This window comes from Eublepharis macularius, chromosome 3, assembly GCF_028583425.1.
Source record: "Eublepharis macularius isolate TG4126 chromosome 3, MPM_Emac_v1.0, whole genome shotgun sequence".
NCBI lineage: Eukaryota > Metazoa > Chordata > Lepidosauria > Squamata > Eublepharidae > Eublepharis > Eublepharis macularius.
The window spans coordinates 182,338,274-182,351,849 of record NC_072792.1 but is presented as its reverse complement, the minus strand read 5'-3'; the positions used below and the strand labels follow the sequence as shown (position 1 = coordinate 182,351,849).

At 44.9% G+C, this 13,576-nt stretch overlaps 1 protein-coding gene across 2 annotated transcripts in view; it reads left to right on the top strand.

Annotated features, from left to right (window-relative positions):
* RAB6A (RAB6A, member RAS oncogene family) overlaps positions 1–13,576 on the top strand; it is a 120,952-nt gene that overhangs the window by 89,657 nt on the left and 17,719 nt on the right. Inside the window, exons 2-4 of one of the 2 annotated variants that reach the window (XM_054973243.1) lie at positions 3,004–3,062; positions 10,798–10,851; positions 12,771–12,876. In XM_054973243.1, coding sequence (XP_054829218.1) covers positions 3,004–3,062; positions 10,798–10,851; positions 12,771–12,876 — 219 coding nt within the window. Of the gene's footprint in view, positions 1–3,003; positions 3,063–10,797; positions 10,852–12,592; positions 12,699–12,770; positions 12,877–13,576 lie in introns of both variants that reach the window. The other variant, XM_054973242.1, reaches the window with a different exon arrangement.

Sequence of the window (13,576 nt, the reverse complement as noted above, 5' to 3'; positions counted from 1 at the left end):
CTGGTATATTCCTGGATGTGCTTTTTACACAATATTATATTGACCACTGAGGAAGGCCTTTAGGGGACAAAACACGTTTGGGCTATCTGGTTTTGGTAGTCCATCCATTGTCTATGGGATATTTTAAATCTGAATGTACTTGTATTGGTCACTGGGTAATCTATCACTGCATGAAATATTTTCATATTGCATGTATTTGTTATGCAGTCTGATCTTCAGACTTTTTAAATTTTTAGTTGATCTATATGTGTACACTCTATAATAAATATATGTAAATTTTGTAACACTTTTGTATGGGTAGCTTGGACCTCCTATTTCACTCACTATTTGGGGTTGAGTCCCCCCCTTTTTTATTTCCCAATCCCCAACCTCCCCAGGTAAAAGGACCAGATAGTAGGTAAATGACCTCTAACTGACAGCAATGAGTGACCGCTGCCTGTGAGCAATGTTGATTCTGTAACTCAATATGAATGTATGTAGATCAGGAGAGGGATGGCATGATGGGATTAGTCAGTGCTAGGCTTTTGTGACCCTTTCTTATATGCCCAGGGTAATGCCAATTGCCACTTTGGGGTCAGGAAGGATTTTTCCTCCTGGTCAGATTGGCGGGGGATCCTGGAGGATTTTTGCTTGCCTCTGGGCATAAAGTGAGGGCGCACTGGGGAACAGGTAGCTGTGAATTTCCTACATTGTGCAGAAGGTTGGACTAGATGACTCGAGGGGGTCCCTTCCAGCATTATGTTTCTAAGACCCTGGAGAGCCACTACCAGACTGAGTAGCCAATACTGGTTTTGGGCTGATTCACTATAAACCAGTTGCATGTCTTCAAGGATACTTCTGAAGAACTAGAGCAGTACTTTGCATGTTGTATTCTGAGGAACGCTGGATTTCTGTAAAGTTCCTCAAAGAGAAGGTCAACAAGTGCAGAAGAGCGTTCCTCAAAGTCCGCTTGGCCACCTCTTCCCTTACAATATGCACATGAGGCACTGGGTGTATACTAGAGTTCATATGTAGTTCAAGGTGGCCAGAATCTGGTGTGAACTGTCAGTGCACCCTAGAACGCTTCCAGGATCCTCTGCCGTATTTAGGGACTTAATGGCAACTGCGTAGGGTTTCAGGGGCACATGAGTCAGCATATGTGTTGGAGGGGAGTTCTCAGTAAATGTAATGGTTCTAGTGAATCAAGGCAGAAAGTGCGACAGAATACAATATTGTTATAGAACTCTATTCGCCTTTACAAGCGCCGTGAGCATAATCATGGTAAGGTGGGTACAGAGTTTATTATTTGTTTTCCCTACTTGCTGGTATCCTGTAACAAAGGGTGGAATGTTTTGAAGGGAGAGGAATGTATTAAGTGTAACTGAATTCTCAAATCCCGTTGCTGTGAGAACTCCTTGAACTTCTGAGTGGGAGTTCTTGCATAATATGAATCTGTACGTGTTGAGAGTGGGGCCCACTGCTTCTCTGTAATTATAAGCACAGTGGGAAGTGGCTATTGTTGAGTCTCATAATCTCAGCAAAGTGTGCTTTGCGAGCCGGCATGTTAATAGTAACCATGGAGTTAAAACAGCAAGAGTGCCGAGGCTGTCCTGGTGAGGTCACGAGAGAAATCCTTCATCCCCTATGGAGCCTACAGATGACCATTACGTTGGTTCAAACCAGCTTGATGCCTCTTGCAGATCAAAACCTTGAAAACTCAGATGCAATGTGGTTGAAGTGCTGCAATGAGTAGGTAGTTTAAATGACCCCTGGCGTCTAGGGCCCGTCATTTTAGACATTTCCCCCTGGCTTTCAGTCTGAAATTAAAGCCCTGCTGCAGATGTGGGATAGATAACAGTAGCATTTTGATGACTTCCTATTCATACGTCCAGGAAGTCATTGGGAGGCGGGATGCAAGAGTAAGATCTCTCCAAACTGGGGTTCTTCGCTGTTGTTTTAGAGTCTCTTTTCCGCCTCCTCCTTTTGCCACTCCTGATGCTTTAGCCTCGTTCATCAAGTTACACCGTGGAGTCGAGTGCATTTGCTGTCTGTTTTCTTATTGTCCAGTATCTAGTTTTCTGTTGTTGGTAAATAAGAATAAACAACCAGCGAAATCAATGAGATTGATGTGTACTCTGGCCGGATATGCCAGCAGTTTTAATGACAGAGGCCAGCTGGGTAAATTGCCAGTTCTTCTCTCCGACGGTGCTGTGAAGAAGACTAGGGGTTATTTGAACGGCAGTCATACTACTTTAAAACCATTATTTCTGTTTTGCACATTTCCATGCCACCTTTCCACCCAACTTAGTGTCCCAAAGGCAGCAAACATTAAAACAAAAACATTTCAAACATTAAAGTGGTGTTTAAAATACAAATATATCAATAATATTTAAACCAATCAAATATATAAATACAAACATCCTAATGGACCAGCGTCTTCAGAAATTCATTGACATGGGTGTAATCAAGAGTTCTCCTTGCAAGGTGTGACTCTCAAGCAGTGATAGAGGGATGTGGTAACACAAGCTTATTGGCAGAGTCTATCAAAATTGCCCACCCCACATCACTGCACGATGCTAGGTGGGTTTCTAGTATTGTACAAAAAGGAAAAGAGAGATTGAATATTGAATCCTTTTATAAGCCGCCCTAAGAACATGTTGGTTAAGCAGCGCCGTAAAAATGCCGAGGGAAGTGAAGGGCAGTGGCAAGATGGAAACCTTTTGCAGGTTCATTATGCCGAAGCAGTGAAGTGTTGGCAATGAACTAATGGAGAGGAAGCATTAAATGGATTCAACGATGGTAATAATAGTCCACGTCTCGGTGCCTTTAGCTTAAATTCCTGTAAATGTGAACATTGTTAAACTGGCAGTTAGCCCTAGCTCCCAAGATGCTTCATAATTCGAACACTGGTCAGTTGGCTCCTCCTCCAGTTGTATGGAACTTATTGCTAGAACTTCCAGTTGACACACCTAGAATTTATCTTAGGTTGCGTTGTTTTAAGCTCTTGATTTTTTTTTCTTTCAGTGGGGAAGACCTCGCTGATCACCAGGTTCATGTATGACAGTTTTGACAACACCTACCAGGTAAGACCTTGAAATTCATTCTCATTGAAGGCGTTGGTCAAATGGCCTCCTTAATAGCTAGAGCATCCATGTAGCAGTGCTATGGTTGCAGAGGGATTCTCCTCCAATGATAATCAAGTTCTGGTGGGACCCAATGGCTTCCTGGAGCCGCTGTCTTCACTCACCCGTTCTAGCCTCTTTTCTTTTCTTTTTTGCTGGGGCTATCATCCAATGACGTAAGCTGGTCCCAAAGACTGACAGGCATAATTGGGGAAGTGGGGCAAATATGAAAGGCAGTTCAGAAGATCTTGAAGTATGACTGAAGTGCGCTGGCATATGGAAAGCTGTGATGACACTTGGGAGTACAGCAAGATGGACTTAATGTAACTGGCTGTGTTGGGAAATAAGATATACTCCATGAACCTGGCGTGGTGACAGAGCTGCAGAGAGGTCTTAGGCATGCTGGGCTCAAGTATGTCACCTTGGGTGACTGGATAAGCAGAGAAAATGGTAGGCCAGGGCTTCTCTCTTGAAAGGTGCTACTGCTGGCACGTTTCTCCTTCTTTGACCCTGTCCGTTCAACAAACTGATGACTGAATTAGGAAGGGCCTGCTTATGGAGGAGGGGGCATAAGAGAGACCATGGGTATATTTCTCAGGGCCACCTAAGTCTCACACCTCATGACTTTACAGTTATGAAGAAATGGACTTGTGTCTGCTAGAAAGCAAATTGTGCTTTAAAAGGTTATTGTGTATGCACTGCTCACTGATAGTAATTCCCAAAAACAAACAATGCCCCCAAACCCCGCAGTAGATGATTTCAAAATAAATTGGTAGTTGTGAATTTCCTGCATTGTGCTGGGGGTTGGACTAGATGACCCTGGTGGTCCCTTCCAACCCTGTTATTCTATGAAATTGCTTTTTTTGCGAGTTAACTTTGAATGTATCCAAGAGTGGGGATTTAGACTTCACTAGTTGCTTTCGCTTTTTAATTGTGTAGTTGTGCTTTAGGAGGAAACTTTTGTTGGCCAGAGCAGGGAGTTGTCACCTCTCACTGAGTGAATGTATTAGGGGAAGAAAGGAGGCCAGTTATGGCAAAGCTGATGCGCCTAAGTTGTAAACTGTAAGGCTCGAGTTGCACAGGTCTAGTCACATAGCACAGCCCCTCTCAAACCTTTGTTATGTAGAATCTTTGTCATCTGAATTCATTAACTGAAGCAGACCTGCCTTTAGGACGGCCTGCCTTGCCAGTCCCTGAAAAGAACGGGAGCATGCCGTTTTATTAAACGGAAGGGAACTTAGGTGGTCCGGAATGCAAAAAAAGTCACTGTTTTTTAATAGGATCTAAACTTGGAAACCATTTGCCTATATCCATACGTCAGTCTTTAAGGAATTGTCACTGCAAAGCTAAGTCATGGGACTTTACTGTGATGAAGAAGAGCGGCTTCCTAAGAAATTGGTTAATGCTTGAGAGCGCTAATTCTGCCGGCGTGTCTAGATTTTAGATCTGCAGCCTCTTCATTTGAAAGGCTCAAGGGTAGTAATTACAGCCTTAAAAGCCTTTTAAAAAGCCTGCAGATAAAACTATGGCCACCAAAAATCTGTCAAAATAGAAATAGCTTGTAATGCTTGAAAACGACTCTGATTCTGGCAAGTGTTTCCGAGTTACAGGCTCCGGGGATGTGCCTCTGTGTGCTCGCTGTTGAGATTGACACGCTTGGTGAGGAAATAACTCCTATTATGTGGGACTCAATTTATTTTAGGCACCTGTTGGGTAAAGTAAGACACCAGCAATCCCGAGCTCCTGTCAGGCCACTTAACCAAATGCACGAAGGTCTTTGGCATGCTGGTCTAGTCACATACAGTCGAACCTTTCTTTCTCTAAACCTTTTGAGCAGCCCTTGTGGATCAGGCCACTGATCCATGTAGTCCAGCATCCTCTTTCACGTAGTGGCCAACCAGGTGCCCTAGAAGGCCAACAGAACCCACTGTTTCTTGCCTCTCAGCACAGGTTTTCAGAGAGCTGCTGCCTCTGAACATGGAATTTCCATTTAGTCATCAAGGGACAAAGCTGTTGCTGGAACTAGTTCTCCGTAAATTTGTCTAATCCCCTTTTAAAGCCAAGTGAATGAGTGACCCTCGCTAAACCCTGTGGCATTGAACTGCTCGGTTCCAGGACTTCAACTCCAGCGAAGAGACTTCCTCTCTTTTGTACACCAGCTGAAATGCTTTTCTTTGTTTTAAAATTCTGTGTGAAGATTCTGTATCCTTGCGGTTATGAATGGGTCTCTCTCCAACCTCAGCATCATTTGGCCTAATGGACCAATAAAAATTCCTGTTGGGTCAGCAGAATTAACGAAGCCTCTGCAGAGCGGGACAACTCAAATGTGCCTCCGGCTTCCCAGCGGAGCAAACATCCTTTCCATTTCTGCCTGCTGTAATTACCGAGTCATTAAAGCAGTTTTTATGTAATCATCTGCCTTTCTCCTGGTTCTCTTTCAGTTTGTTTTTTCTCTGAGTATGTGCCCTAGTTTTTACCTGGAACTCTGACCCCTCCTCCCCCAGCACTTTATCATAACATGGCTGTCTCCACGGAAGGGAAGTCTAATGTAACAAACCAAGCAAATAACTCAAAAGCATAACATGGCAAGTGGAGGGGGCGGGGGGGGGCGTTTCTGAATCAGCTATGCTCTCTTCCAGTATGCTATTCACATGGGACAAGTAGCAGATCTCCCCCCACCCCCACCCCCACTAACACCAGCCACTGTTTCCAGTCTTGCCCTGAGTTTAGAATCACAGTGCAGCTAGTCACGTGAGCTGCTTCTCCCTTGCTTTTTCTCCGTCTGCTTGCTAGTGAAGTGCAGCAGGGTTAGAGTTCTTGATGGGGGGGCTCCCTCCCTTTATATTGATGAGAGGAAACGGAAGAGTGGTTATGAGCACGCCAAAACGAACCTGCTATAGCAGGTGAGGGGAGAGAAGAACTGCTGAGTGGGAAGAGAGGCGTATCTGCTGCACAGTTCATTGTAAGGCCAGTTTAATTGTCTTTAGTGTCGGTCTGGCTGAAGTGTTACAGTGCCTTATGCTTTTATGACACATGCTCAGGTGCTGTGCAGACACTGTGAGTAAGATGGTGTGTCCTTTCTGCCAAAGGAGAAGGGGAAAAGACTGCATGAAGGAAACTCGTTGCCAGGGGGCGGGGAAGGGGAGGAATTACAGTCAGATCACCTGAATTTTGCATAGAAAGGCCTTTATTTATTTTTATTTTATTTATTTTATTTGTGTCATTTATAGATTACATAGTGTGAGATTAGTACAGTCAGAATCAAGGACATTTCCATAAGCAATGTCATAGGGTAAATAAATACAAGATTACAAAGTCATAGCATTAGCAAGGATCCAATTAGGCATGGGCACGAACCGCAAAAAAACCAAACCATGGGGTTCGTGGCTTTTCACGAACCAGGAACCCCCATGAACTGGGGCAAGTTCACGAACCAGTTTGTGGGGTTTAAATGCCCCTTTCCGTCTGCTTAGCAGTGGCAGGGAAAGGGGCATTTGATAATTTAAAGGCAGAGGAGGCCAGAAAGGCCCTTCCTGCCCCTCAAATGGCCACAGCAGCGGCCATTTGAGGGGCGAGAAGGGCGTTTTCGGCCTCTGCTGCCCTGCGGGCCCACGGTGACTATTTGAGGGGTGAGAAGGCCCTTTTTGGCCTCCTCTGCCACCCTGTGGGCCCGTGCAGCAGCGGAGGCCAAAAACGCCCTTCCCGCCCATTCCTGGAGGAGGGGGAGGAGGCTGCAGGCCCGCAGGGCAGTAGAGAAGGCCAGAACCACTGCCACAGCAGCAGAGCCAAGGTTAGCAAGGCCACAGACTCCACCACCCCAGCAGCAGAGCCAAGGTTAGTGGGGGGCTGGGACAGGGGGGTGTAGGGGGCTGGGGTTTGTGGGCTTTGGGCCGTTTAAAGGGCCCCGTCACTTGCAAGAGGCAGGAAAAGTTTAAATGGCCATTTCCCCACTGCTCCAGGCGGCGGGGAAATGGCCATTTAAACTGCCCCTTTCCCTGCTGCTTTGCAGTCCAGTGGCATCTGAGAGACCAACAAGATTTTTCAGTCTTTTAAGAGCCAGAGCTCCCTTCTTCAGACACCATCTTCAGTCATCGACTAAATTGGGTACAGTCAGTGGCTCTTGTTCTTGTCCAGGTAATGCCCCTGCATGGTGGAAGGGCTTGGAGCTGCTGTTTACTTGGAGTGGGCGTCCCACTGAGAACTGTCATCTGCTATCTGAATTGTTGAGGGGAAGGGATTTGGAGCACTTATCCAATGACAGGAATAGGATTTTGCTTGCTGCTTTCCCTGAGGATGTTCTTTCTGTACCAGCTCTTCCTTCTACTTAAAAAGCTACGCCTGTTCAGGTGTTGATAGTGGAAAAGGAGATGGCTCAGAAAACGAAAGCAAATTTTGCTTTCTGCCTTTTTGGTTACCTGCATATTGTTAGGTGCTGGAACAATGAGAAAGCTTGTATTTGAAACGGGCTGTGCCAGGATTTGTTTGCGTGCTTGCTAGTTGCTTCGTAGGAATTCAGCAGTTGCCCACCAGTTATTAATCAGCCCGCTTCAGGAAAGTAGCAGTGGTGCAGACTTGCAAATCAGTGCAGCATTTCCTACTGAGTGTCGGAAAAGCTGAAGGAGATGAAATGGCACACACCGGGAATAGACAGTGTCTCATGGATATGGAGCCTTTAGTACCATGGTAAGAACTTTCAAGATGTGCCGGGCTTTTTCATGGTGATATTTGTGTACTCTCTAACATGTCCCCAAGCTTGCGCAGACATACCTTGTGCCAAAAATGGCTCATTCTGCTAACTTGACAGGCTTTGGCATGCAAAATGAAACCATGCAGAGCCAAAACTCTTGGTAATTCTGCAAAAAGGTTTTCCACTCTGCATGTGTAATCCTAGCAAAATGGGACACCTTAGAGGGAGGCAGAGGGGTACATGGAAGCCCTGAAAAGGGGCAGTTTAGTGAAGATTGATTCCTGCAGCTTGGTGTTGAGCAGAGAGTTTTGCATATGGCTGTCATTGAAAAAAAGTAACAAAACCTTGGAAAATGGGTTAATTTGAACATATGAGAGGAACATTACAGTGGCCAAGACCCCTGACTCCTGGCAGCAGTCAAATATCCACTTTGCTTACCTGCTTGTCTACCGGATCAGCAGCCTGAAAGCATACCTGTGCAAAAAAACCCCAACCTGCATGTGGTTATTCTAGTTAACCGTTTGTAGATTAGTGAGTTTGCAAAGAATTCTGTTAAACCCTTTGGCTGAACTTCAGTGCCCAGGGCGGCATAGAAGAAAGTGTGACTGTTTTATATTTATATCACACCTTTCCCAAAAGAATCAGCTAGCGAACACATATAACACATACACATTGGTAAAGGCAGGCCGTAAGATAGGGCCTTGCATTCTCTTTTTCCTTCCTCCGGAATGGCTGGCCCCTGGTGCAGTCCAAAAGGAAGGGGGTCAGACGACCACTTAAGGAAGGAACCTTGTTCCCCTTTCTCTTTTGCAGAATATCCATCTACTTGTGCAGATACCGACTGACTGGCCCCAGGGGAATATTTGTATGGCTGAGATTTTGCCAGCGCATTGAGCTTTGACTGTGGACGGGGTATCTTTTCTAATGAAATGTTGGATTGCCATTCATGACCTGAAGGTCACGTTGTCTAAATTTATGTAGGATCTGCTCTGAGATCCCTAAATAAAGTAATGTGCACAATCTAGATCTAGTCGAGCCTGTGGGATCTTCTGAAATTTTGGGAGGGTAGAGCATGCCTCCACAAAAAGGCTGGCACAGGTGACCCTCAGCCTTCGCTGTACATTGTGTTTTTTAAAAATTTCAGTTAAGTGAAATGTTCAGAGAAACAAAAGGAGACTTCAGTTTTCATAGGGAACCACGAAAACATTAATCTAATGTTAATTAATCTAATCTGTAATTGCCAGAGATTGCTAGTAATATAGATTCAGTTGAAATAAGTTGTAGGGGATTACCTTACCATCTCTTAGTCACCTTTGTGAAGTTGAAGACTCTGATGGGAAAATCCAGTTAAAGCAGTACTTTGTACAAGGGATGTTATTTGGGGAGCGTGTGCAAAGATACTCTGGATATGGGAGGTGCTAGGAGGTGGAAATAGAATTCCTGAGATTCGGGGAAAGTAATTTTTTGTTCTCCTCTTTCCTTGGTTCTTCTCATAATGAGGGTGTCTCTTGTGCTATTTCTGTTGGTGGTGGAGCTGTGGTTGTGGCAAAGTAGTTTTGAGCAAACACACTCCCCGAATGAAGACAAACAGAGGCAAGCTCAGGTAGCTGTAAGCCTTCATACCACAGGTAGTGCCTGCACTTCACAGGAGACGGCTGGAACTTGCCCCTCTCCCATCAGCCCCATTGGCGTCACCACAGCTTCTCCATCTTCCCACCGTCCTTGGCACACCTCGAAGCCAGTCAGAGAAATGGTGTGGGGTAGTAGTTACAGACAAACAGAGGGAAGGAATGCGAGGGTGACAAAGCCAAGACTAGAAGGGGATGGAGTATGAATGAGGCCAAGACATTCAAAGAAGGATTTTGAAAAAGGGATAAAGACAGAGCACAGAAGGCATCAGGAAGTCAAGGCTTGGGGAAGCCAGCGGCACCAGGAAATACATTTGCAGGCATCGTGGCACCTGAGGGTGCCGCTTCGGAAGTTCCCTAATCCAGACGGTAGCATTCTTAAACCCCACAATGTTTTTTTGTTGTTGTTTTTCAGATTTTTATGCAAAAAATTTTATGCAAATTTTTATCCACATTTGTAAAAAAAATCTGTCCTGTCTGTTCTTGGCTCCGTTCTTCAAATTTTAGTATTCACAGATTTGGCCACATTGAAATTTAGAGATGATGATGATGATGATGATTGAAGTCATGAAGGCAGGCTAGAACTGAGATATGTGATCCATTAGTCTTTGGGAACCCTTTATTCTTAAAACTTTAAGTAGGAGGTTTCCTTCTTGAGGCAGCCTAAAATTAAGAACATCACCTTATTTTTAAAAAGCCATCAAAAACAAGCCACTGGACACAAGCAGCATAAAAACTGTCATGCCACAGTAGCAGATTAATTAAAGTGCTAATAAGATAAGCCCCTCCCTTCCCCCAAAGCCTGGATAAAAACTTATGCTTTGACTTGGCACCTAGTAAAGTAGGCGCCAGGCGAGCCAGCTCAAGGGGGAGGGCATTCCAAAGGCAAGGCGCTACCCCAGAAAATGCCGTCTCTCTAGTCACTGCATGCTTCACCTCTAAAGGGGGGGGGGGGCACAGAGAGCAGGGCTTGAGAGGCAGATCTTAACGGGCAGGCTGGGTAGTATGGGAGGAGATGGTGCTTTCCTCTGCAACCGTGAGGTCTGCTCTAGAAGCTTGATCTTGAAATTCAGTTTTGTGGTTTTTAATTCTTCTGGTACCTGGTAGAAGAGAAATTTCATATTCAAGTCATGGTAGCACACATGTAGATTTATAGATACCCAGCATATTATGAATTTGAGAACAGAGCAAAATTTTTTCTGTGCTTCACCAATCAGTGGCAGCACTGGATCTAGTGTTGTGTCCAAGATCAATGGGACCCAATTTCCAGAGCACCTAAGCTGAACCGATGGTGGGATAGGTCTTTACGTTCTTGGGAACACCGGTGTCCCATGAGAATGGTTGTACATACTTGCTCACCCATGAAACTTTTGTTTTGCAGGCAACGATTGGCATTGACTTCTTATCGAAAACCATGTACTTGGAGGATCGCACAGTGAGTAAGAGTTTCATAAGTAACCAGACTGTAGTAGGGTTGTAGGAACCATACAGAGAACAGAGAACAGTACATTTTCCTTAGGGGAGACTCGGAATGATCCAAATTCAAGAGTAGCCAGGATTTGTCGGGGCGAGCTTCACAGAATACTCTGTCGCCCATCTGTGTGGGCTTGGGGAAATGTCTGGTTTTGACGTACATTTGGGAGCTTAGATATGTGGCTGGTTGTACTTGCAGGATAAATTTTAAGGAAAGACAGAAACCTCAGTTTTGGACTTGTCTTTCCATTGAAACACTTCGAGGTTTTGCAGAAACTTCTTGTGAATTGGCTTTTTTGCATAATGAAAACAACCTCATTTAAGTAAACCAGCCCATTTGCTAGAAATTAATCGAGTGAGTGGGCATGTCCTCAGTATCATAAGAGATGCAAAATAAGTGTATTGTCACTGGGTAGGCTGTGCTTGGTCGAGGGAAGTGCAAGCTTTGGAATTATCCTGTTCCTTCCTTGTATGAAATGTAAAGTTGATTGTTCGGTCTCGGGGGGTCTGTTCTCCCTTCGATTTAAGAAGCGTCTTTTCTATTTCACTGGGGAAAGTTTGTCCAAATTAAAATAAAAACACAAGCTGCCTCTTCTTAATTTTAAAGCATATTGTACAATGTTCTCACAGCAGCACTGTTGGTGAATATTTCCTGTTTTCACATATGGGAACTATGGGTAGATGTAGAGCCCAAGGTCACTGTGAGGTTAGCACTTGAATGGAGTTTCCCACGTTCAGTTCTAAACATAGGATTGAATCCTACCATGTTTGAGCTGACAAGAGCTCTACGATTTGCTCCAGTAGCACAAGAATTGGGTGGGGGGCTTTTCCTGATTTCCTCCTCCTTATCGCAGCCCCTCTGCCTCATTGAGGTTAGTTCAGGCTGGTCCCCCGCCCTGGGGGAAGATAGAGAGGATCTGGTCATACAAACTTTTTATGCTTTTGTGCAGTAGGATTCTATCCACTCCCTCTCCACCATTTTGCAACTTTTTTGGGGGGGGGTACTGCTAACATCAACTTGCCTGTACCAAGTAGATGTATACGCAAAACATATTCATAGTAATGAAATGCAAAATTTTACCTGTAGCACTAGGCCAGCTTCTAGCAGTGTGGTTACCCACAGGTGAGACTCAGCTTCTGTTTCCAAGCCCTGCTAAGGCCTCTGTGGGCTATTGCTGAATTGCTTCTTTTGTTCCTGAATACACCCCAGAGTGGCTGTCACCCTTGCCATGAATTTTGTGTTTTGACGTGCCGCTTTTCATGAGTTGTACCCTGTACATGGTGGCTGGCTTCGTTGTTAAAAGCATGTTGATCACCACGTTACCTGTTTTAACAGCCATTGCTTACAGCCGCTGCTCCCTTGTTCCTCGAGGGTTGCTCTTCAGAGCCATCCCAGCAAATTGTGGCAGGACACCCTTCGAAGGACTGCCTCTGAAGGAGATTAGCAAGTTGGCTGTGTTCATTGGCAATGGCACGTTCAGTTTCCTGCCCTTCAAATAGAGGAAGGCCTCTGAACTTCCTTCACCGATGGGAAAAATCCTACCAGTCTGCTTCTGTTCACTACCTAAAGCAATTCCTTCCATGCATGAGTTTTATATAATTTTTTTACCTAGCCTTTTTCTTTTTTTAAAAAAAAAGCAATCAAAATTTTATTCATTTTTAGTGGCAGTTTGGCTTTTTTTTAATTTTCTCCCATCCCACAGATCAGGTTGCAGCTGTGGGATACTGCGGGTCAGGAACGTTTCCGTAGCCTCATTCCCAGCTACATCCGTGACTCTGCTGCTGCTGTAGTAGTTTACGATATCACAAGTAGGTATCTCTTGCTCCGGCGTTGACCCTGTGTTTTGTTTTTTCTTGCTTGTTTCGACCAATTTCCGTTAGGTACGGTTGCAATTGTGGGACACGGCAGGTCAAGAACGGTTCAGGAGCTTGATTCCTAGCTACATTCGTGACTCCACTGTTGCAGTTGTTGTTTATGATATCACAAGTGAGTGGGGGGAAATTCTGCCTTTCTGGTATTCATTCTTTCTTTCTCTCTCATCTTCCAGCCTAGCCATGCATGCCATATCACAGTCATTTGTTTTTTTTCATTGTAGCATGAAAACTTTCTGGTCTGGAACTTTAGACGGGAGACAATTTGTTTCTAATATCTTTTTTCCCCCTCCAAATGTTTTGTGTGCACGAAAAAAACCTTGACCTGGGGTTAAGCAGAGCTGAGCCCCAGGACCTGTATAGCCTGGATTTGCTGTTGCAAATGTACAAAGGATTGTTTATGTTCATTGGGCACGTGCAGAATGTATTTCCTCATCACTGATTCAACAACACAAACACGTGGGAAATTGGGGTGGAGGAGAGAACTCTGTGTTTAAAGCTGCCACTTGGAGTGGGCTTGAGCTTTCGCGTTTGACTTGATAAATTAAGCCTCTGTCGGCTGGTCTCTCAGACGTGGTGTACTCTCCACCCTCTGGAGCAAAAAATAAAGCTTTTGCACCCAGGTGTGTTAGAATTTCCTGCTCCGCCTCTCATTTCCCTTGTCCTCAGACCTCCTGAAAAGTAGGTGACCCTCATCTCTGAAAGGTGGCTGACCCTCATTCCCACCTTACTTGCTGTCTGCTGTTCTGTGGGCGTCACCGTCAAGTGTTGGCTTCTTTTACAAATCATGAATTCTAGGGTTGTTACGGGGTAAG